This window comes from Notothenia rossii (assembly GCF_949606895.1).
Source record: "Notothenia rossii genome assembly, chromosome: 8".
Taxonomy (NCBI): domain Eukaryota; kingdom Metazoa; phylum Chordata; class Actinopteri; order Perciformes; family Nototheniidae; genus Notothenia; species Notothenia rossii.
In genome coordinates this window covers 45,314,238-45,340,560 of record NC_136906.1, presented here as the reverse complement: position 1 = coordinate 45,340,560, position 26,323 = coordinate 45,314,238, and the positions used below count along the sequence as shown (strand labels likewise).

The 26,323-nt window shown below is 40.7% G+C and overlaps 1 protein-coding gene across 1 annotated transcript; it reads right to left on the bottom strand.

Moving 5' to 3' along the window:
* Positions 1–6,013: 6,013 nt before the first annotated feature.
* Positions 6,014–20,476, bottom strand: frk (fyn-related Src family tyrosine kinase). Its single transcript, XM_079642746.1, has 9 exons — positions 19,782–20,476; positions 17,701–17,822; positions 12,887–13,050; positions 12,603–12,771; positions 11,905–12,063; positions 10,533–10,714; positions 7,798–7,963; positions 7,422–7,623; positions 6,014–6,265 (listed from the first exon to the last, which is right to left on the bottom strand). Exons 1-9 carry the CDS (start codon positions 20,174–20,176, stop codon positions 6,091–6,093), a joined length of 1,734 nt encoding a protein of 577 aa, XP_079498872.1. The 5' UTR covers positions 20,177–20,476; the 3' UTR covers positions 6,014–6,090.
* Between the last annotated feature and the right edge of the window lie 5,847 nt (positions 20,477–26,323).

The following is a 26,323-nucleotide window of genomic DNA, read 5'->3' as shown; positions in this document are numbered from 1 at the left end:
CCAATTTGATCTTTTGTAAATGCAATGCAGCATAGGGCCCTGACATAGAAAAGCACAACTCTGTTCATTGTCATGTTCATGACACTTCCAATCCAGTCCCCTTCCAATCTCTCTCTCTCTCTCTCTCTCTCTCTCACACGCAGTCTCTCTCTCTCTCTCACACGCAGTCTCTCTCTCTCTCACACGCAGTCTCTCTTTCTCACGCGCAGTCTCTCTCTCTCTCACACGCAGTCTCTCTCTCTCTCTCTCTCACATGCAGTCTCTCTCTCTCACACACACACGCAGTCTCTCTCTCTCACTCACACACACACACACACACACACACACACACACACACACACACACACACACACACACACACACACACACACACACACACACACACACACACACACACACACACACACACACACACACACACACACCAGTCTCTCTATGGATGCATGCCAATTGTTTATCAAGGGAGCAACAGGAACTGATAGAGGCATGAATGTATTACATGTAGATTATTTAGATAATTTTTTGGGAGCGAGGATATCTTTTATAAAGTGGTGACATGTTTGAAAAGGTTAAGGTTACACTTAGGTTTTGAAATGAGTTAAAAAGAGTGTTTGAACAATGTTCTTGCAAAAAAAGGTTTAATAAATGTATACAAATCTTAAAAGCATACATGATCTGTGTAAATATTATTTCCCTGTTGTTAAAAGGACTCGAAAGGACTCGAAACTCAAACGGTAGGACTTGGGACTCGACTTGAGACTTGTCGGTCTTGACTTGGGACTTGACTCGGGACTTGCCTGTCTCTGACTCGGGACTTGACTCGGGACTTGAAGGCAAAGACTTGAGACTAACTTGTGACTTGCAAAACAATGACTTGGTCCCACCTCTGGTATGTGACACTGTGAGTGTTGCACGGCCAGATACGGCTCAGCTGACTCAGATAAGGAAATATATGATACATTATAATGTGATATGCCGCGGACTGTACTTAATGTTACTTTGATCCGGTTACGTATGTTGTGGCAGATAGTTAAGTAAGCTTTCTTAACGCTAATGTTATAATAGTCAGATTGCTCTGAAGATGGGAGGTGATATTCTATTAATGTTCACGTTCACACAGTCTGTGATTTTTGCCGGCCGTCTTTCCTGCAACGGCAGCTTTTCTGTATTTCCTTTCTCCTGTAATATGACTTCATCGCTTTAAACTCCGCACACTGAGCTCTGATTGGTCAGCAGGCAGTGCTTTCACTGAGTTGAGCTCTTAGCCTGCAACCTAACCTGCTCCGGGGCAGGTTAGCCGCACAGCATAAGTTACCATGGAGATCTAGCCTGCTAAAAAGAGAACCAGCGTCGTAGGACCGGAAAGCCCAAGCTTTCCCTGAAGTTAGCCGGCTAAGCGAAAATCCAGCTTCGTAGTACAGAGGCCTGTACTACGAAGCTGGATTTTCCTAACCTGGATATGTTTGAGTTAGCCGGTTGGCCTAATCCAAAACATACGCGCTGCCGCTAAACTGTACTGCGAGGCTGGTTATCAAGTGGATCGCTCAAGCCAGCCGTGCCCTATCTAGTTAGGTGCGTGTTCACATGAAAGGGGTGGTATTTGGAGCATTCGACCAATCACAAACATGGAGAAGCGTACTGACAGCGCAGCGTGAATGAGAAGTCAACTATAATATTAGACAAATATGAAGAAGTTAAACTTTAAACATCCATGACTTAAACACTTTATCCAGGATAAAAGCCACATAGGTGCAAGGTGAATACAGCTGGTAAAAGAAAAAGTGTTTGAATGCGTACATTAACAGGTTTATGACATCACTGCCCCGTCTAAGACACAAGTGGATCTGACTTTAATTACATTTGTCTCGAGTGTTTCGTCAACTTAATGTCAGGGTTCGTACGGGTGCTTGAAATCCTTGAAAATGCTTGAATTTTTACGAGGTGTTTTCATGACTTGAAAAGTGCTTGAATTTTGGGAATGGTGCTTGGATTTGAGATAAAGTGCTTGAAATTGTAAATGCTTTACTTTTACAATAAATTGCTGTCTGACTGAATAGTTCGCTTTTTAGATTAAAAGAAAATAAAGAAGTCGGAGCGAGCTTAGTTGCTTTGCTTCTACATAAAACAGCTCCGCTCCGGCCTTCCTGCGCTATGCGCGCGACCTGCAAGTGTTTTATTTTGTGTGACCTTGGCATTCCAATGAGAGAATGACAGTATGCCAGGAGGTTGCTGTTTTAACGAGCGTTGGCTATCCGAAGAGAAATACAAGCTGTGGCTAAAACGAGGATCAACCCAACGATTCGCCTTCTGCACAGTTTGCCACAAAGAATTTCAATTATTTGCGATGGGAGAGTCTGCGCTGACGAGCCATATGAAAGGTAAGCCGTAGTAGAGCATTTTGGATTAGGCTAACGTTGCATGTTACATTTGTTTAAGCTGGTAACGTTAGCGAACTCGATGTGGGATAATTGCTTATGCAGGTGACAATAATAAAAAGGAGCGTACCTATGTCAGTATGTGCGACAGTCGCCATCCTGTGGTTTTCAGAGGATGAAGCACATAAAAGCAATGTATTTCTACTGGTAGTATTTTTCGTGCCTAAACTTGCTCCATCGTCACATTGACCCGAAGACACATTTTGAGTTATACACTGTTGGAAAGAGGATATTCCTAGCTTTCTAACGGAGGAAACATATTTTCGTTTGTATTACTGGTCTGGGGGAAGCTCGCGAGTGTGTGTGTGTGTTTGTGTATTTTTGCGTTTGTGTGTATTGTGTTAGTTTCCCGGGGAAAACACTCACGAGAAACACCGGCTGTTGTTATGCCTGCTTTGACGTAAAGTTACTCCGTTCTCCGCTTGCAATTATGCCGTTACAAGCTTCAAAGTTATATTTATCATCTGAATTTGCCGAAACAAGTTTAATATTCCGAAAGCCAAGACTTTGTTTATTTGAAATCAGTTGAAAAGAAACTGTAACGGACCCTGCCGGGTTATCTATGATTGCTATTGTTAGAAATTAAAATCAATGTTTTAATGGGGAAATGTAGTTTAAACATGCCGTCAGTTTTAATGCTCTTTTATACTGAAAAACCAGAAATTCTTGTGTACAAGCAGTTAAGCTTTTATTCTGAAAATCCTTCATCTCCGGTTAGCATTTAGCATGTGGCTAATATACGATTTCCTAAAGAGGTGAATTTAGTAGCGAAATTATATGGAGTGGTGCAAACCGAAGCCTACTGATTTAACACTACAACTATAGATGTCGAGATACTACCATGCTGAATATTAAATGAAGGTACAGTTTATTTGAATACATTATTGTTTACAGACGAGAGTAGCATGTGACAACATCCGGAATGACCGGAAACCAAACGAGCCGAGAAGTATTGTTTAGAGTATTGATTACAGCGTTTAGAATGTGTTAAATGAAAAGTGATGAAAGAGAATATGAGGAGAAACGGCGTGTTAAGCATATATTGAATGTGAAAAGAACCTATCCTCTGTTTAAATGCAATAACGGACATTGGAGACGAGGTGAGCCGGCTGGCGGGGAGGAGCCAGCAGAGGATATATAAACAGCACCGGAGGAGAGATCCATTCTCTTCTCTTCCCTATCGAGAAGAGCCAGATCACAGCTGTTTTTCTGCCGGAACAATATTCTGTCTGTAACACTACCGCGCCTTTTTTAATTAAAGTACCCAATTGAACTTTCACAGAGACTCCATTTAGTCTCCTATTTTAAAGCTTCTCTCCTGGTCGGGAGAATAACGAACACAGTTAACACTATACGCCATACATTCATAATGTCAGCGGGAGGGAGGGGGGAGCATCGCTACGTAAAAGCATTAGTGCGAGGGAGAGCTGTCATCTTCCCTTTACAAGCTTCAAACATGTATTTATCGGGAGATTTTGGCAATAAAAGTTTCATATTCTGAAAAATATTCCCTGGAGACCTCCAAAACTCTTACACAGAAAGAGGATCTCTGCACACGCTTTTTTTATATCAGCTTTGTGTTTCAATGGTTTAGTCCTAACCTTGGAGAGCCGTATGTTTACTGCCACCCTAAAAGGACCTCAAAAATGTTAAAAATGTTAATAAAGAATTTATTGAAAAGTTAGTTGGCTGATTGTTTTATATTGGCTCAGCCAGGTTATATGGGATGCCCAGTCTATATGATATGGGTCACTCATTTTACAATATTAAACTTTGTTTTCTTATCTTAAATTTTTCATCCTTATGTAGAATGCTATTACGAAACACACATTTGGTTGTTTATAGCATAAAGAACATCTGATTTAATGTGAGGTAGGGAAATAATCATTTGAGTAGAAGTATGTGCATATAAATATGTAATTTACAACAGCTGTACGCTGCTTGAAAAGCTTGAAAATGCACCTTGAAAATGCACCTTGAAAATGCTTGAATTTGACTTTGGAAAAGGTGTAAGAACCCTGTAATGTGTTAAGCCCGAGCTTTCCCTGAAGTTAGCCGGCTAAGCGAAAATCCAGCTTCGTAGTACAGGCCTCTGGCCTCGGGTTTTTGCTAAAGCGAGCCCTTTTACTATAATAATAATATGTTGTGTATTATATAAACCGCATTGGTACAATGAGCGACATCTAGTGACGGATTTCGGAACATTGATTTGATTTTTCTCATGGCAGTTAGACTCTAGAGACAAACCAGGGGACTATATTTGTATTTTTAATCTGTGTCTGTCCATTTGGTGTAGCATTTTATCCAATATTACATTTGGTTTATATATTAGTCACTTTCTTATGAAATGCCAGGTTTTAGGCCTTGGTTTGAACATTCAATCCTGAAAATAATTGTTCTTTAATCCTGACATGACTAGAGTAGATATTAAGTAAATCTCTATAGGAAGACGAGTTAAGTGATAGAGGAGAAAAGGTTATGGTATAATTACAGAGCCTGTCAATTTATAAATTGAGGAAATCAATATTAGTCAAACCAAAGTGCAGCCATCTATCCATCAACTATCTACTATCTGTTATTAAAGATCAGAGGAAAATAACAGAATGACAGGGGTAAATCCGGAATAAAAATAAAGAAACAAAGAGATTGTAGAGAAGGAAAAAAGCTTGGTGTGTCAATTCATTACATTGCCAGTATTTTTCGTTGTTGTGAAAAAAAATGCTTGCTGCCGGCTGCCATGCTGCTCTCTAGCGGGGAGGATCTCAGAACTCAGAACAGTAGCATTGTCTCTCCATTTTCCATGTATCTAATAGCGCTGATTCTTACTGTGCTCAAACTTCCTGATGGATTCCAGGAGTAGAGCATACCCACTAAACATTGTTGTGGTATGGAAAATATCTCAAGAATATTGAGGCTAAATAAAAACAGAAATGGTCACTTCAGTCTTTCCAAGTTTATAAACGTATATATTGAAATGACATCCCATCTCTCTCAGTATTATCAGAAATAACAGACTAAATAATGCAATGTACAACACATGCATGTCAGCTGATAGTTACTGATGAGCGAGGTCAGAAGGGTCACTGCTCCCTGATAGAGATACACACTATCAGAGAGATTTGAGTGCACACACTAAATGTCTCACAGTGTCAGCGCCCCCCTGTGAAAAAAAACACAAATGACATTAAGGCATATTTTTCAATAAACCAATTGAAGCTTATAATAATTTTAAAACGGTGTAATAAATGTTCTCCAAAATATCCCCAACATTACAAAGAAAGGGGCAAAACTCAGGAAAGGTGCTAGATGAGACGAGGGCGGACACAGCATGCAAGAACAGGAAGTGCACAGGAAGGGACTTTGGCCACTCAAACCAACAGTGATTAAATATTTTTCAGGAAGTTGTCAACATTCTGGTCAGCAGAATAGACATGGACTTTGATTTCTACAGACTTAAAGGGGTGCTAATATTCCTTTTGAAGTCTTCCCTCTCCTGTACATGTAAATGGTCTTCTCATTGATCTCATTCAAAACCAGCAGTAGTTCAGCAACCAATCAAACCAACAAACAAACAAAGATCATAGTAAATAAAAGTCATTTAATAATGTAAAATACAGGATTATATAAACAATGGCATGCATATGATGTAATGAAACTAAAAACATAATACAGAATCATCAGAGCATGAAATCCTCCACCACTCACACTGAGCCACAGAACGAATGTGGACGCAGATCTGACACAAATCATTCCTAATGATCGGGCACACAGTGTCGCTTAGTTCAGTCATTGAGTCATTAGTCCAGGAGCAGGCTGGGAGATTTGGTGCCCTAGAAAAAAGGGCCAGCAGGTATTAAAGGAGAAATAAGTAACATCTGTGTGCACTCATAATAATCATCTGTGCTGTCAAATTACTCCAATGTTGCACACAAAATACAAGGATATTACATTAAACAACCTTTAACACACCGTTTATGCGATGTCAAAGATAATACTTGTGTTTTAATTGTAAAGAATATGCATTAGTAAATCTCTCCTAGCTATCAACAGCAGGAAGCCGTTTCAAACCATGGAGTATTTTTAAAGACTTAGACATTTTCTCAGGAGTTGGTGGAGACCAAAAAGAAGCTAAAAGAGGGTTAAGACTGGACGTGGAGGCTGAAGAAGAGTTATGACCAAGCTTAATAATATGTTGTTTATAATTCATTCTAGATGACAATGCAGCTCTAATTATTAGTTAAAAATGTAATATAATGTTGTAAATTAATAGAAGGTCATTTGGGTTTGTCCATTCCTCCTTCAGGGCTCGGTAGAAACTGGACCACATCCATACCTCATTTTAACTCTTGTACCTGTCTTACAGGGGACAAAGGCTTAAGTGAAACTATTTCATTATATAATCAAGCCGTGGCCTTAAGAGCGAAGTAGTAGTTTAGAGTCTTATTATCTTTAATTTACTGGGCCCCTTTAGCTGGGACCAATGACAGTCTCCTTCCTTTAAATAACCTTAAATCACTTGTAGCTATGCATTTAGGAATGAGTGCAGTTGAGGGCACCTGCCACTCTGGAACTGACGGAGCGTGTCAGAAGTGACTCGTGACTTATGGCAGGTAGCTTGGCAATGGAAAGAATGTATTTTGCACACATTCCTTTCAGCAGGAAGAACCAGTTGGAGGAGGTGGACGGATAGCAGCTCTCTGTCTCTGTGCTTTAGTTAAAGCAGCCTGTCTGAAAGTGCATTGAGTTGTCTAACAAAGACATGTGTCCTCACCAACTGCTGCATCCAGACACACTCAGTGTTCTATCACATGCAGATCAAACATTTTAGATCCTTCACTTGACCGCAATGGGTGGACATTTTAATTACACTTCAATCTGTGAACTTTTTCATGCTTGGATTCAGGTGATTTTGATCTATTTTCAGTGCAGAAAGAATAATTTATTTGTGTCTTCCAGTGTCTCACAGCCGCCTCAGAGTGCTAGTACCGGGCGGCATCGTCGTACGAGGTCACGTCCATGTCGAAGAAGTCCTCCAGCTTCCACTGCAGCGTCTCGAATGTGGGCCGGTCCGGCTCGTCCTGCTTCCAACAGTCCATCATTATGTCATACATGACTTTGGGGCAGTTGGGGGGGCATGGCATCCTGTAGCCCTGGGGAACCCTCTGAACCACCTGGTAGTTGGTCATGGCTGGAGAAAAAAACAAGGACAATGGTACTTATCTTGCAGACAATTATTTTCTATAGTCAGTTTACCTGAAGGGTTTGGAGACCTTTGGAAAGTTACTTAAAATCATAGAATTCTGAATACAATGTTTTCTCAATCTCAGAGAATGATTTATGACCAGCAAGATGAGAGTCTCACCGGGATAAGGCATCTGTCCAAACGTCATGATCTCATACAGCAGGATTCCAAAGGACCAAACATCTGATTTAATGCTGAACTTGTTGTCGTGCATGGCTTCCGGAGCAGTCCACTTCACAGGGAATTTAGTTCCTTCTTTGGCTTCATACACATTTTCATTCTCTTTCTAAAAACAAGACATTATAGTTTGTAACTGTCAGTCAGTCAGCTTCATTGTAAAGATATGTTCATTCACAACATGACCAGACTACACTGATGTCTGGATGTTCACACAACCTGTGGCATATTTTTTAGGCAGTAAACAGGGTCAACATTTGAAACAAGTGAAGAATTCAGACATGTTTCCATTCAATAAAGTTCAAAAAGACACACACACACACACACACACACACACACACACACACACACACACACACACACACACACACACACACACACACACACACACACACACACACACACACACACACACACACACACACACACACACACACACACACACACACACACACACACACACACACACACACACACACACACACACACACACACACACACACACACACACACACACACACACACACACACACACACACACACACACACACATATATATATAAAACCTGTTTAGATATACACAAGCTAACACTTTGAGCGCCCAATTACTAGAGACTGATCTAGGGGATACAACTCTAAACGCCCATGTGAAAAAGGTCGGTTTGTATGTGAACATAACCAATAACCTACCATAGCCAATAACAAATAAATGTAGGCTAACTTGTTTTATTTTTGTGGTTCATTTATATCTTATTTTACCAGTTAAGTTATTTATTTATTTATGCATATTTTTAAATCTCTCCAGTTTTAAACAATATCTTTGGTTTACTGTCCTATAGTATACATTGGAATGATTTCAAACCTGTTTTTATTTATCATAATAATTATAAAGGTGTCCCTTTGAAGTATTTGCTTACATAAATTGTGATCAAAACGTTTGAGACCCACTGAGATAACTTAGACTAAAGTGAACTATCTAAACCCTCAGAGTCCTTTACCTCACTGAGCCTCTCAGTCTGACAGGACAGAACTCTCTCTCCACATTATTGTAAAAACAGCTTCTTATATCCGTTAGCGCAGCAGAAGCTAACAACAATCCCCGCCAGTACCGGTGCACCCCCCCTCTATATCTATCTATCTATCTATCTCTCTCTCTCACTTTGGCTGTGAGCTGCGGGCGCCCGATAAGCCAACATTCCCCACTTTCATCACTTACAGCGCCCATCGTACAGGGCAAATGGAAAATGTAACCGGGGTGAAAAGGGTGTTATCTTTACTTAATTATGAATGTTGTTACATCAAGGCTGAAAATTCGTTTTTTTTGGTATTATATTTGCATTTAATCTTGTGGAAGTGCAGATCCCCTGTCCTCCACCAGGGGGTGCTGCAGCACCCTCAGCACCCCTACTTCCAGCTCCCCCCTCCCATCCTCACCACGTTCTACAGAGGAACCATAGAGAGCGTGCTGACCAGCGGCATCTCCATCTGGTCGGGAGAATGCAACGCCAAAGACTGGAAGTCTCTGCAGAGAGTGGTCAGGACAGCAGAGAAGATCATTGGAGTTTCTCTCCCTCCCATCAGAGACACCGCTCAGAAACGTTCCCTGACAAAAGCCCAGAACATTTTTAAAGACCCCACTCATCCTCACCATGCTCTGTTCTCCCTGCTGCCCTCCCGCAAGAGGTTCCACAGCATTAAGAGCAGAAAAGTCAGATTCTGTAATAGCTTTTTCCCCCTATGCCATCAGACTGCTGAATATTAAGTAGACCAGTAACATAGAGATTACATTACGCTGTGTAAAGCGCACATATTTTCTATATTGTATGTCTATTTTATGTATATGTATAGTAAGTCTTTATATTTTAAACACACACTTTATCTTTAATTTTATCAGCACCACGTCACTATTATTTATTTATATGCACAATTTTAGCAAGTTTTTATATTGTCCTGTTCCTGTAAGCCAGTACAACGAAATTTCGTTTTAATAGTACACTCTGTGTCTTGTTGAAATAACAATAAAGTATGTCTAAGTCTATAAGTCTAAGATCTAAAGCTTTAGTGCGTTTTGATACAATGCTGAGTACAGCCAAACTTGACAGTCTCTTCTCTGTCATTGTAGACCGCAAATATCTCATTCCTTCAGTACTTGGGTCCGAATGCTTCTCGTTTTGCGCCGTACCGTTAAAATGAAATCGCCGCCAATCGCAGCTGGGGTGGCAAGGCCTATTTTTAGGGTGGCAGTTGCCACCCCCATGCCACCCCGGTAGGTGAAACTATAGGCTACTAGCTACAGTATAGATGCAACTAGATGAGCTGTTAACTCTCGCTCTGACTTTTTTTTTTAAACACACATTTTTCCCACCCGTATTCCGCGAAGACCCGCCCTACTGTGCCTCTAATTCGCAGACTGTTGGTGGGGGGAAAAAACGTTAACGGGATGCTGAATGTGATTGGACCAATGCGTTGACAGACACACACAGACACAGACAGACAGACAGAGCGCTGTTTGCAGTGGACATAGCGGAGAATTTTGACTCGTTGCGTTGTTTCAAAGATAACACAGATAATACATATGAAAAGTATAATTTTCTCAGAGTCCAGAGACAGTTGTGGTTCGGTCCGGATCCGGACTTGAGGATGTCTGTATACTGCAGCACTTTAAATGTCATACCCACCATGAAGACCCTGGCGAGGCCAAAGTCAGCCACCTTGCAGATGTTGTTCTCTCCCACCAGCACGTTCCTCGCTGCCAGGTCTCTGTGGATGTAGTTCTGAAGCTCCAGATAAGTCATGCCCGACGCCACCTGGGCAGCCATCTCTATCTGGTCAGAGATACCCAGCATGGCGCCCTTATCCTCTGCAAGCAGGACATAGGAATAATCAGTGCAGTCTTAGCATGCTAAAAGGTCTAAAGATACTGTCATGGCATAAAGACAATGGTGATAAAAGGTAAGTATATTTGTTATACATCTAATCTGGAGATGTTATTAAGATGTAAAATAACACATTTGCATGATATGGTGGTAAACAAAAATATTCAATCATTTCAAAATGTTTCCAATGCTAGATGGAAGCTGGGAACTTTGACACATCTAAATTACGGCTGAATTATTACTCTTATTATTCTCTCTACTTAAATGTAGTGAGCGTGATCTTGTGAACATGTCTTAGCCGAGGTTACAGCAGTGGGATGTATGGTGACTTGTGGTTGATGTGAAACTAAATCTCACACCCCACTGGGCAATATGTTCCTCTGCTGAGTTCAGACTAGCTCTCTGTCTGCTACATCAAGTGATCTTCACTGGCTTTATGCCACACTGAGAAGCCATAATTTGAGCATGTTAAGAGTAGACTGCCCTCAGTTAAAGGTCATCCAGGAAATTCATTCACTTTAAAATAATATACATTCCTTCTGTCTGCTACATTTAATATATACAGAAATAAATATTATGGCAAAACAAGGTTTCTCTAAACTAGCAGCCATAGTTTCACCCTAGAATGCATGAATTTAGAGGTTGAACTTGTCGTTTGTGAAAGCATGAAAAGTGTGAACGAACAAGCCTGCTAGCAGCTATTTCAAAATGGTATTTTCTATACAGGCATTTAGAGTAAAACATGCAGGCCTAATGCATGTTCTGAGTATCAGAGCAAGTGGACTGCTGGAAGATATCAGGGTTTCATCTGCAGAATTATTCCCTTACATTTAATTAAGAAAAATAATAAAACCAAAGAATTATTAATGAAAAAGATTAACATAAAAACTAAAGTTTAAGACGAACTCAATGGGAAAGTGGATGGAGCCAGAACCTGGAATGGATTTTGATGATGAAGGCAACTAGATTGTCTGGCTTAGACTAATAAAGAAAATGATGTTGAATATGGTGAACAAGTTTGAATTTGTGCACTGTAGGATCGTAATAGTTGTGTTGATCTGTGACAAATTTCGACTGTCGCCCTGACGCTTGCAAACTAGCAGTGGACTTTGATCTGGTCATAAAGTAGCAGCAGCTCGTAATGTCATGGGTAGATCAACATGAGGTATGTTACTTTGGAGGTAGTCCAGCAGGCTGCCGTTCTTCATCAGCTCAGTGATAATGTAGATGGGCTGCTCCATGGTGCACACAGCGTACAGCTGGATCAGCTTGGCATGCCTCAGCCTCTTCATGATCTGAGCCTCTCTCAGGAAGTCCTCAGAGTCCATGGTTCCTGTGATAGGTGGTACAGGGGGGTATATGAGCAGTGGTACTTTGACACAGCTGTTTTGCAGTGGTTGGTTACATTGTTCTTCGTCGCACTGTGTGTGACACAGTGTGTGTACACTCATTCTGACATAGATTCTTGGACCACCATCATGGAGGTCATGTTTTGGCTTGGTTTATCGTCTGACTGTCTGTAGGATTACAGAAATGACTGGCCTGATTTTCATGAAACTTGTGGTGGAAGTGTAAAACATCAAGGAAGAATCCACTACAGTGTGGAGTGAATCTTAAAGCAAGGATGGATATTATGGAAGATTATGTTTTTTCTTCACAAAACAGGACATTTGTGATGCATTTTATGCATAATCTAGACGAGAAACAACAGTTAGTGAGATATTGATTTCATTTTCAGATTTCATTTATCCTATCTCTATTAGAAGGATCAAATCAACTTCCACAATTACAGTAACAGTTGTTTCCCCATCCTTAGCACGAGCATGTTTCTGGTTTAACCCCTCCAGTAAGAGAGCGGAGGCATTAGTGTACCAGGTTTGAGGGTCTTCACTGCGACCGCTGTGGTCTCGTTCCACAGGCCTTCGAACACTTCTCCAAACTGTCCGGCGCCAAGCTTCCTTAGCAACTTGATGGAGTTGCGATCAATCTCCCATTGGTCCACGGTGTTGTAGGACAGGCCGTGAGTCTGTGGAGCCTCCATCTACATACACAGGAAGAGTCAAAGTCTACTCACATCACCATGACTTCATACTGTATTCAAACATGAACTTTAGGAAGAAAACAAGGGATGAAAGGATTTGAGAGGATGTGTTTACCTTTTTGCAAGGCTCCCCCAGACGCACACAGAGGCCATCGGCCTCCTGGGAGTAATGAGCCACCAACTCCTGTACAGTAAGGAAGGATCGGGCCCTGGACACGAACACGTGACCATTCTCCAGTTTTTTCAGTTTGTAATGCTTCACCTTCCCACAGTCCAGCACTGAAACAAAAGCCAACATCAGAGTTTACACAAGAGCGGGAATTGTGAGGTAAGGTTTCCTCTGACAGGAGGCTTCAAGCAGTGGTGTAGTCTACGTGATACGCTGGTATACGCCGTATACCCACTAGAAAAGGCCACTGATTTCCGTATGCCCTCTTAAAAACGAGCGATGATACGTAACAACATCATTTTGTGACTTCGCTTTCACGCTTTCGCCCCCTTCTGTGTTAATACTTTTGGACGTCTGGGGCTTCCGTCGCCTTTGGCCTGTTGATAAGCAACAGCAACACACTTTGTTCGGCTCTGACAAACCCCACGTTTCTCTAACGTTATCAGAATTTGATCCTTCCATCATTCAAGTTCGCGGAGCGCTAAACAGGAAGCAAACATGAAACGAAAACAGACGAAAATATTTTAATGTTTTCCGAAGTTTTCCCCTATTACCACTACAGAAGAAGAGCCAGGTCAGGCGGCTGTCCTAAAGGTGACAGAGAACGAGCCCGGCGCTACCGCAAATTTACCCGGTAAGTGGAATTAGCATGGTTATCATTAACGTAACAGTAGCTGGAATGTAAGAACAGGCATCCTTGGTTAGAGTGGAGGGACAGAAAGTTAGATAAATGTCAGCACACATGCAAAGGAAAGCTGATCTAAACAACAGAAATTCATAAAGTCAATGACTATGCAAATGAGAGTTAATTCATGGTCATGTTAAAAGTGCATTTAAAACATTTGCACCATTATATTACTATATGTTAGTTATCAGTAGTTGTCAAATAATTAGCTATTGAAAAAGTGGAACATTTTTCTCCTTTTATCTGCTTTTCATGCATTTGTTAGCCATGATGTAAATATTGTAAGCAGTTTATTAAATACTTTTGAGTAAATCTTGGCTCTTTTCTGCAGATATTATTGGTAAAAACTTGTATTATGCTAATTAGTCATGGTTTTGTTTATTTCCAGGTTGTGCTCTTTGCAGCGCTACAAAATCAACAGGTGTCCTCACAGAACAACGAGTGTCTATGTCTGAGGAGTGGGTGCACTTTAAGATCCAGTCCTCAGATTCAAGCAGATCAACATCTCTGGCCTCTTTGAGAAACAAGATTAGACGACATGAGACGTCCAGAGCACACAAAATAGCCCAGGAGCTCACGGAGAAGGGTGGACAGGATTTAGTTGGAAATTTGGTGAGAGCTGTGTCAGAGACAGAGTTTGCAGTAGGCCATATTGAGATTTTGATAAAAATGTCGATTAATTGTTCAACCCTAGAAGATAAGTGGGCTTTTTCCATAATTGTTCATTCTTTTATTTTTGTATTGTTAATGTCTCTGGCAGTTAAAAGTCACATAAAAATGCTTATAATACATTGACATGTTGATAACACATAACCAGTCTCAAGACTAGTCTATGCATTAGTAAGTGTGATGGTGTTCATGAGGTGTTGCTTCGAGACAGGATGAATACAATTATTACAGTATACCCACTACAAAAAAGTAGACTACACCACTGGCTTCAAGTCTTTATCAAACGAAGCCAACGCATGTTTTGGGGGGTGTTCCCTCTCCTGTAGTGTGTCCTATAGGTTTTTGTGCATGTAAATGGTGTGTAACGGCTACAATCCCAAAGTTCCCTCCAGAGGGAGTTTCTCTACCACACACTACTCCCCTGCCTGAAAAGTCTACAATGGACGCCAGCTAACCAATCAGAGCAGACTGGGCTCTGGTTTCAGACAGAGGGTGAAAGAGACTCTTTAAAGTAGAGACACTACATACTGATATACACCTGAACATCAGCAGGAGAGGACTATTTAAAGTAGAGACACTCTTTAATTGGGTTAGGTCAGTGTTTACTGATTATTATCTATTGCCTTTTGGTTGCAACACATCAAGCTGTAAACACAGAAAAAGAGTGACATTGCCCCTCTACATTCACCAGTGAGACTGTAAAGTATCGGAAAACCCTGAAACAGCTGCTGTGAACTTAATGAGAGTGATCAGAGCTCTAACTAAAGCAATACGACTCTCTTCAGAGCTGAAGGGGAGCTGCTAAGGATTCTGTTTGTTCATTACTACAATCTTTATATTCCATGTATTCCGTGATTTATTAAAATAATGTTTGATGCCACTTTAAGGTTAAGAGATGTACTTTGAATATTCATAACAGATATTTAGAAAAACTTAATTATATACTAACACCTCACTCTGGGTAACATTCTAGTAGGTGCTAGGTATTTGTTTAAGTCTTGTGCCTGTTATGTGCTTAAAGAGCAACTTGCAGGTTAGAGACACCAGTGAGTAAATGTGTAGGAAAATGATGAATACACTAGATTTTCAAAAGAATATACAGAAATATACACTACAGTGACATCTGGCGTCGTTTTAGTAAGACATTTTCACTTCCGCATAAAAAAACCTCCGCACGTGACCTCCCGCGTGTGACCTGACATGGGGGAAACAAGGGGGAGAGCGGCCGGTCTAACGTATGAATAAACATGGATCACAATGCTAGTTTTGACACAAGAGGTTGAAAATATATATTCGAATGCATAGGATTATGATTATGAGCCTCCTATGCGTCCAAGAGACCAGGAGCAGCCAAGGATTAGAAAAAAATAACGCCCATCGGAGAGAAATGGAGCTTTGGTGTGAGGAGAACCAGTGGAGAACAGAGCAGCTTTCTTGGTGAGTGACCGGCGTTAGCTACAATTAATGTTAGCTAACGTCAGTCACATCACAACATTGTAAAGTTAGCAATCATATATCAGGCTATAACTAAAGTAGTATTGATAATATAGTAACGTTACTGGCAGGACTGTTGATACTGATCCATAACAGAAACTAATGCGCAAGTATCAGCCATTTCTCTCGAGTTACCTAATGCAACTCCACACTACGGTGCTGTGTACCGGAGGGGAGACGCGAGATACGGCTGATACTTGACGATCTGGCGGAGAAAGGTTGTGGAGCCTCCGTTGAAATGCCGTTGTAAATGGCTTGATGGAAAGCAGGTGTGTAGTCGGGGAGGGTGCACAGCTGATTGCAGCAGGTGAGTGGAGGTTGAGCCGGGAGCCAGGAGTGACAGCCGCCCACACACACAGGGGGAAACAAACAAACACAAAGGAGACGGCTGGAGCAGTACAGCCACCACAGCGTTACCTAATGCAACTCCACACTACGTCTTACGGTGCCGTGAACCGGAGGGGAGAGAGAGAGAGCAGCGAAGGGGGGGAGAGAGATGTAATACGGTTTCCTGATAAAGCTGTGGAGAGTAGGTGCTGCAGGGAGGTGGATGCACAACGCACCCAGGAACGAACGCTAGCTCCGGTCCTTTCCCCGTGGACTCGATGTCCTGACAGGCTCGAGTTTGCGCAACCTGCACAAACACAAGCTCACCATCATTACAAATGGTGAAATGCAATGTAAAATTACCGAAAAAATACCAGCTCACTAAATCACAACCGCTCAAACCAACTACAAACTACTACCGCGGATTGGGCAGAGAACGAGTCTGAGAAAGTTGCTCCCCCATGTGACGTAATATGACGCGTTTGACGTATGACGTTTAAAAAAAACAGTTTTTAGTAGCAGAGCTCAAAACGGCTCTTTTTCCTCTGAATTCCTGCCCTTATGTCTTGTAAAACATATCAAATCCTGCATTAACATTTTTAATTGTAATTTTCAGGCAAGGTTAAGCATAAATGTTGTAAAAAAAAAACCCTGCAAGTTGCTCTTTAGGTATGAAGAAAAAAAGGGACTCTTCATAACCTTGAATTAGAATGCAAACATTACAAAAGTGTGTTTTTCTTTGTCAATGTATTGCTGCCTAAAGAAATAAGCATGGACAATATATTCTAATGATCAAAATCTTTTTTTTTAAAATGTTGTAATAGAACAATAACTATTCATTCATATTCATATTATTTTATTCAGCCTTTCCAAGGTTAACTGGGGTTCTCTGAGGTTCACACAATACTATTTTTAAATATATTTAAAACCATTCGTTGCTTGGATGCCTTGCTATTAAATAAGTAAAATAAAGATGGGTTGAATGCATTTTCACCGTATTCCCACACACTCTGTGAAATAACCCGGGGCTGATGAGGTCATCAACTGGCTGTAATTAATGAACATGGAAAGAATTCAACCATAATGGAAAGAGCAAGGCCGGATTGAGAACACAGATTAGAAAAGAGGGAGATAAAGTTATCAGCCTGCTTTATGGGAGCACAGACCTCGATGTATTCCACTTCATGACCCTGAAACCACTAATCCTTTGTGTCAATTGATGATAAGAGATCTTAACGATAGGGTATTTGGAAAAGTGTGTTTTGTGGCAGAGAAGTACGCACACAGCAGAATGGTACAATGGTGCGATTATAATGAAGTCAGTTTGCTTTAAGAACGTTAGACAGCCATTACTACAGCAAACAGCTTCCCAAGTTATGATACGTTGATAATTATTCTGATAGTGTAGCAGTTTATTGATAGAGGGTTTATCATATGGCTTTTAATATCTCCTTAATTTTTTTAAAGCAAAATCATTTAAGTTATTATCTATAAGTGACTTCACTTACTGAAAATCCATTTTGAGATATATGCATTTGTTCACATTGTTTTAGAGACCAGTAGGGTAGGCACAGTCTTCTCTCACCTGAGAGGGAGCGCTCGCCTCTCTGACTCTCACAGTTCCTGATGAGGAAGGCTCCGTGCTGGTTCCCCTCTGCCAGCAGCATCTTCTCTGCATCCAGCCGCTTGGTGTCGGGAAAATACCATCTGCAATCACAATGTATGAGGAAGCAGAACTTGTCAAATGTAACGGCTGTAAACTGCATTATCAATACTTTTATTGATTGCAAACTGAACTGTCTAAGCACTAAAACACTGTATAACACTGTCTCCTTCACCCACTCAAAAATGCAATGCCAATTTATGTGTCATTCTACAAAAATACATCATCACTGCACCACTCTTTGAAAGGCTCGTCTATGAGCCACACAGCTGCATGGGGGGGGCACTGCGCTTAATCCACATTCACCACAAGCAGGAGCCCCAGCCAGGCTGTAGAAATCTAACCAATAATTGTAGTATTTTCATGATTTGATGGAATAAGAACATAGAATTGATCCAAAATTATACTTAACCCTGAATTATTTCATCATGACAGACATACATATGGGGGTCAACAAGTGGCCCCACAAGTTATTTCTTTGCCCAGGTTGCCAGGCAGATGGTTCGGCACCGGATCAAACTGAAAATCTCTACAGACTACAGATGAAAATAACTGGAAGCTCAAATTTATCAGAGGTGAGCCAAAACAGAATATAAACATTTTGGACATGTATTAGGAAATGTGCAATGTTACATTCATCAAAGGCTAAATGTAAAGCACCGACCCACATCAAATTGGAACTCCTCCATCTATCTCAGGTTTTTTGTGAGGTTAACTATGACACAAATGATGCGGAACATTTGTCCATGAGAACAAAACAGGAAAAACAGCTAGGAAGAAACAGGTTTCACTGAGAACGAGTCACAGACACGGGTTGGACCTTTGTGACAAACTATTTCCAACCGTTCAGCTACACACAGAAATAGAGGAGATAAAAGCCTACTTCTTTGTTGTGTTAGTGAACACAATGTGTGTAAATGTTCGCATTCACAGAACTATATCTGAGCGAGGCCTTTCGTAGAGCTGGCAACCTGCAGCCAAAAATAATCCTGCTGCAAAACAAGTTTCTGGTAGGACAGATGAATTCATTGCTCTGAAACAACACAACATCAGCGAGGTGTTTCAAAGCATTGTTGCATGTGTTTTCAGACTTACTGCCAGGAAATGATTAACCTGTAGGCCTACATTTCCTGCTCACAGATAATCAATAACTAGTTTCAACCAAGCCTTTGCTTTGTAGCATTATTCAGCAGTAAAGACCTATACAAATAAAACTGATCCGTCTTGTACATCTGTTTCAAAATACAAAGTTATGGCTCTTAGAGGATCTATATTCTGTCAGTCAGTAGGATTTCCAAACAATGTTGGAACACAGGCATTGGAAGTAACTAAGTAAATGTACTCAAGTACTGGTTCAATTTTGAGGTACTTGTACTTTGAGTATTTCCATGTAATGCTACTTTGTACTTCTACCCCACTATAAATCAGAGTTAAATGGTGTACTTTACTCCACTACATTTATTTAATACCTTTAGTTACTTTACAGATTTGGATTAATGATATGAAATCTAATCAACTCTTAAATCAGACTTTGGTTCCACCTGGAGTAAATTCACAAGCTACCCTGCAGTATACAAAGTCATTCAAACTAACTGCACCTTTACCAGCTTTGAGAACACTTTAAATGATCAATCATTATAAAACATATCATATATATTATTCTGAAATGGACCATTCTGCACAATGCCTACTTTTACTGTTGCTACTTCAAGTAGATTTTGATGCTATTACTTTTTCTACTTTTACTTGAGTAACATTTTGAATACATGACTTTTACTTGTAACAGAGTATTCTTACACTCCGAGTACTTCTACTTTAACTTAAGTACAACATCTGAGTACTTTTACTTTAACTTAAGTACAAGATGTGAGTACTTCTCCACCTCTGTTGGAAGATAACAAGGTAACTGGGAAACTCTCTGGTTGGGCTTGAAGAGAGGGGGAGCGCTATGTTGCAGAACTCTAAATGAATATGGAAGCAGGAACTGAATATGGTGGACTCACGGTTCTGCGTCGATACTCTCCACAGGGGCCACATAGTTCGCCGGGATGTATCCCTTTTTGGGCGCCGAGACCCCGTTGAGGGCTTTGGCAAACCACCAGTCCCCAGCACTTTTGTCCAGAGCCTCCAACGTGTCCCCGGTGCGGAAGCTCAGGTCCTCCTCGGTGCGGGCGTTGTAGTCATATAGGGCGATGTACAGGTCCCCGGCACCGGCTGGGAGCGGTGGTAAGGTGCGTTTAGAATAAAAGTCTGCATCTACTTCACTGTCAGTAGCGGGATTTACAAAAACCGTGACAGCCTTTCCCTCAGGCTTTAAATCCGCTTCAGATTGGTTGGGCTTTTTAAAACATTTTAAAAAACTATGCCAGCACGAAGAAAAGCTGATCTTCGTCCCCATGGTTCATCCGTCAATCACAGCGAGTCATTCCTGTCAGCAATACGCGGAAAAAGTTCGGGGGAATCCCTCCTGCGCGATCATTATCCACTTTCCATAAAAAGATCATTGAGTCATTGAAATATTCCCAGAGCTGGGAGCAGTGTTTGGCCTCAGCACGCACGCACGCACGCACACACACGCGCGCGCGCACACACACACACACGAACACAACACCGTGGCCGTTTCTCAATGTCGAGGAAGATTGCTTTGTAGCACATGTATGCTGGGCATTTAAACCATGATTTAAACCATTTGGTCTAGCTGCAGGGCTGCAGCCGCATCAAGTACACGACACGCCCCCTACACGACACGCCCACCTGCCACGACTGTGTGGTTGAGTGGTTGAGAGACATTGGCGTACATGGCAGATTAAAAACGAATTGCAAATGTTATTGTAGCATTTTAAGCAACTATTAGGCAAATAAATTAATAATCTAGTCCATCCGTTTGAGACACAACAGTATATGAGTTTAAGCACAAATCATTCTAATAAATTAAAACAAAAAGGGGGCTTAGTAAACTTTATTTTAATTTTTTACTACATATAAAATAGGAAATAATGAGATAATCTATTAATGTTGGTCTAACTGCTACACATGTATTTATACATAAATGTAGATATTTAGGAACATCTAAATATAGTTGTTAAAGGTTTTAAGATATACTTAATCACATCGGGTCATTAAGGTTTCAAACAGGTTCATGTAAAGTAGGCCTACTATAACATGAAAATATGATTTTTAAAACTAATTTCTGAATCTCACATTAGCCTGTAGCTTGGTGTATTATTGATATGGGATGGACACCCCTTCACAATGATCATTTACTTGTTTTAGATCAAATTAGGAGGGCCAGTCAGGCCACTAATGAGCTCAATCATTCACATTTATTATTACTTTATAAATTAAGAGTACTAAGCGTCTATTACAAAACCTTTGAAGGAATCGTAATGCATTCTGAATGTTTCTGTACTTTAAAAACAGGCTTCATGGCTCAAGATCCTGTTCATAATAATTTGTGAATTTAACATCCATATTCACTCTTCAAAACTGAAACAAAACCAACATTTTTTGTTAAAGCATTGTAGGCCTAAAGCTCCACGTCAGTGACCTATGTTTAATTTCTTCCATCAAACTTTAAAAATGGCCAACAGCATGTTTTTAAAGATTTAATCTTTTAAGAAACAAAATATCAACTTTGAACAGAAGGGTTTAAAAACACGTTTTTAATGCAAATAAACTTGAAACATAAACCTATTTGTCGTTTCAAAATTCACTTGTATTGTCTGTGTGAAACGCACAGTAGGCTATGAGCAAATTGTCAACATTCAAAAATGACAAAGTAGTACAATATATTATATATACCATGTGCTACTGTCTAGGATTAAGTATGATGAGACTCTTCAACCCGTGACCCCCAAAATAACAGTGCAGACTGGGCGACCCCGGACGGTCGCCAGTGATCTCCAGTGTGCTTGGCAGTGTGGCGGCGGAGGGAGCTGAGGGCACCACCGGAGGAGAGGCGAGCGATGACCGCAGCATCACCGTGGTGCAGATAGGGCAGACCGGGGAGTACCTGGGCACGGCGCGGCTCCCTGAGCGGACTTGTTACAGGGTTCCCAAACTTTTTCAGCATGAGACCCAAAGCAGAAATGTTGTGGTCCTAAGGGACCCAAGCTAAAAAAATGTCAAGATTTTCCATAATATCTACATTTATAAACAAAGAATGCAACACACCATGAATTTAAAATGTAAATGAAAATGTTTATTTAATTATAAAAATGATTCGCAGCAATTAGGTTTCTCACCATAAAAACCTTCCCTTTGAGCTTGCCCAGAAAAAATAAGGATCAAAGTCGAAAAAAAAAAAAAAAAGACGAAACATGGGAAGTGCAGTCAAGTATATACAGTACAAATCAAATTTAAATGATACAATTAACAAAAGTGCAATATTAAGTTTGTCACTAGCTCAAAAACTATGTTCACACCATTTTAAAGTATTTTAAATGAACAAAGAACAAACATGTTGTAAACAGAAAGGGACAAAACACTAACTATAGGAAGTGCAGTATACAGTACATCACAGGTGAAACCACATTTAAATGATCAGAAGTGCAACATTAAGTTTGTCACTAGATCAAAAACTATGTACGCACACTTTTAAATGAACAGAGGTGTTGTAAAACACTCTGAGAGACAAAGAAACTCCAACACTTGGCAACTGATTAACTTTACTGACTTATTTACAATATGTTCTCATCTCACATGCTAGAAGGGGTATTATATCATATATTGATACATGATATATAATATAATAACAATTACATCTAATGAGAGGTATGTGGCTGGTTGAAGTTTTCAACCAGCAGATCTATTCTGGGCTGGGTTTTTGACAGTGCCAATCTGAGGTCATGCTCAGGATTTAGCCTGTTTCTGTATTTGTTTTTCAGGTATGCTAAAGTAGAAAACCCAGATTCACACAAGTATGTGGTGCCAAACTGTATCAATACTTCTACAGCTATCTTAGCCAAGCAGGAGAACTCAGCCTGCTGGAAATGAGCAACCCAAAACTGTGCCAAAGTGGTTGTTTCAAACAGCATCTTACTGCCCCTGTTGACCTGCAGTGTGACCAGTGCCTCTAACTCTGCCTGACTGAGACCCAGGTCTTGTGATGGCACAGCTTGGAAGGGAAACTTCACCCACTGAAGGTTTTGAGCTCTCTGTGAGTCAGGGAAGTACAGCTTGAAGTTCTCCTGTAGTTGAGACAAGTGCTCGACTATATTCAGAGAGACACACATCTTTAAGACAAGGCTTGATCAGCTGCTCCCCGATGGAATGGGGCTTCTTTGCTTTGGCAATGTGGAGGCTGACTTGATAGGATGCCCTCAGTGCCCCTCTGTTCCCTTTGAATGCCTGAAAATAACAGAGAAGATATCATCATTAACATTGCTGGGTTATTGGGTGATTTTTAACACCAGCCGGCGTACGCTGTATAGGCCTACCTAATGTGGACCTGACAACCGCATTTATAGCACATTACATTACATGTTACTTTTTAGACGCTTTATCCAAAGCGACTTACATACTCAATACTGTGAATTAGGACCCGCTAGCCGATACTAGGCCAAGTGGAAACGAAACCAAAAACGGGCCCCGCACGGCTCGGCACGCTTAAAGCGAGCTACCCGCTGCAGTGGAAACGCGCCATAAGTGCAAGTAGGCATTATTTGAGTGTGAGGACAGGGTTTGAGGGAAAGCAATACATATTCTGAACCTGAAATCAATAAAGTATGCTCTCAAATTTAAAGACCACGCTCTTGAATAAAGATAGGGAATAACCCCCATATGTATTGTGCATCACACTGCAGCAGTCACGTCCGTGCGGCTGCAGTGAAAAAGAAGCTTTCTCTCGCTTTCCTTCTCATGCTACCTGCCACTTTCCCTCTAATCTTCCTGTGGTTATTGTTTCTCTGTTTTTCTCCCGGCCGTTATAAAAACATTTTAGGCTAGTAAAAGTTGAAACATCGCTCTGTGCATCTGCAGAATGTAGTGGACTCAGCTGGCTCCGGGTCTCAGTCTGCATTTCATCCAACTTTGCATTAACGAAACAATTTCACAACAGACCCTGACAAACTCACAAACACACAAATCAAATGATTAAAATGAGTGACTTACTGTTCCGCCGTCAAAACACTGCTTCTTGAAAGACTCTTCTTTGCAGAGGAAAAAATCCTTCGATTTGTCCCGATGCAGAGGATGTTTTGTTTTGAGATGCCGGTCCAATTTTTTCATTTTCAAGCTTTCGTTACTGAGCACCTCTCCACATAAAACACACTGAGGCCGCTCCTCTCCATTTCTAACAGCTTTTGTGAAGCCAACGTTTAAAAACTCCTCTTTGTATCGTCTTTTTGCCATCATGTACGATCGGGATTAATCAACAGACAATAAACAATAAACAGACGGCGCGAAAACTTTTGCGGGGGACGCGTCACAATCTTTTATTTTTAGTTTATTTGTATTTAGAAAATTAAATAATTAAATCTACAATGATATTGCATAATTTCATTTTCAAAATAAAAAATAAAATACAAAAATTATAAAAAAATTGTATTTGCAACGCAGCCATCAGCTCTGATGCTGTGTGTGTGTAGCAATGCATTGTTGCATTGTAGCAATGCATGCAGGATCGCGACCCATTTTGGGTCGCGACCCTGAGTTTGGGAAAGGCTGTTTACACGGAGCCCATCACAGGGGAAGCTGCCGGACCGAGAGTTTGATCCTGCCTGCGGCGGGAGAAGGCGGTCTGCTCGGCCTGCCCTTGACTCTAGCGTCCCTCCTTAAACAAATAAATAAAAACCTTTTAAATGAAACATTCATCTTAACAGATAAGATTTGATCATTTATTTTAAACGTCAGGCCAACAGCATGGCCACAAACCCCATCTAAAAACAGAGGCTTTGTCCTAATTACCTGATTGCATCCACCTGGGTTACTTATATAAGTTTACTTTAAACCACACTTAAAAGAATAATATAATTATACATATGTAGGCCTATGTCTATAGCAACCAATACATGTTTTAAATAAATAAACATTCAAATGTGAAAGACACCTTCAATGAATGAAAACTTAGACCAAAAATCTGATTCTTGTAAAAATGAGAGCACATGCACTGTTCCATTTTAGCTTGACATGCTCGTCCAGTTAGCATGTATGCTAACTGGACATGCTCGCTCAGTTAGCATACACACACACATATATATATATATATATATATATACTATTTATGTATTCCATTCCTATAAATTGAATATTTAAAATACAAATGAACTAAATAAAGACAATTAGACTGCGCTAAACAGCCACATCGACAAACAACCAAGAACCTAAATAGTATGTAATTATATCTAAAACCACAAGACATTAATTACCTGTACTCGGTGCGCCATATTGTCTGTTGTCTGTTCTCTGTAGTGATGTGATGCGAACGAGCCAATTCTTTTGAACGGCTCTTTGGTATGAACGAGGGGAACCGAGTCGTACTTGGTGAGAGCCGTTCTTTTTATCGTTCAATCGTTGGTCCGCACTCACTGCCTGCCAAAATCCACTCGCCTTTTAAAAAGCTTGATTTTGTTCCCCAAACTTATTCTGTGAAGATTAAGGGAAGAAGTGAGAGAGAGAAGTCATAACAAGTGGTACAGGACAGGTAGACAACGTGTTTTTTGGATGGAAAATTAGTCAAACGCGAAAAACGCAGCAGCATTTGTTATGCACTTCAACCAAAACCCAGGCGGCGATAAAGCTCACCATTTGTAAAGGCAAAATATCCTTTAAAGCAAGGTCAACAAATCATCTCCATGCCACTTAAAAACACAGTATCTAATATTAAGATTTGCCTGAATTTCATTCAAGGCAAGGCAACTTTATTTACTTAACACATACAGAGGGTAAATTCAAAGTAATACATTCACTGACATGAATGACATGTGGATCGCCGGAGCTGTTAGATTAACATTAACATGCTTATGGTAGTTCTAAGTGCACTGCCTTGCTGCCTGTAGAACAGGGGTTTTCAAAGTTTGGGTAGGTGAGCCTCCCCTCGGAGAACATAAGAACAGCCGCACCCCCCGTCCCAATTATTATTGCTGTTATTATCATTATTATTATTATTATTATTATTAGGGCCCGAGCACGATGTGCTAGGACCCAACGGCGTCCTAGCACGAAGTGCGAGGAAACCTATTGTTATTGGTGGAATTATTATTAGGGCCCGAGCACGATGAGCTAGGACTCAACGGCGTCCTAGCACGAAGTGCGAGGAAACCTATTGTTATTGGTGGAATTATTATTATTATTAGGGCCCGAGCACGGATGTGCTAGGACCCGACGGCGTCCTAGCACGAAGTGCGAGGAAATCTATTGTTATTGGTGGAATTATTATTATTATTATTATTATTATTATTTTTAGTCACCCTCTTTCCTGTTTTTGAGGCCTTTAGGAGGCTGACAAAGTTGTATAATTTTGCACGGACGCCAGGACCAGTAAAAATTACAACATTCTGGAGTCAATGGGTTAAAATATTCCAACGTGCTCAATAGCGCCACCTAT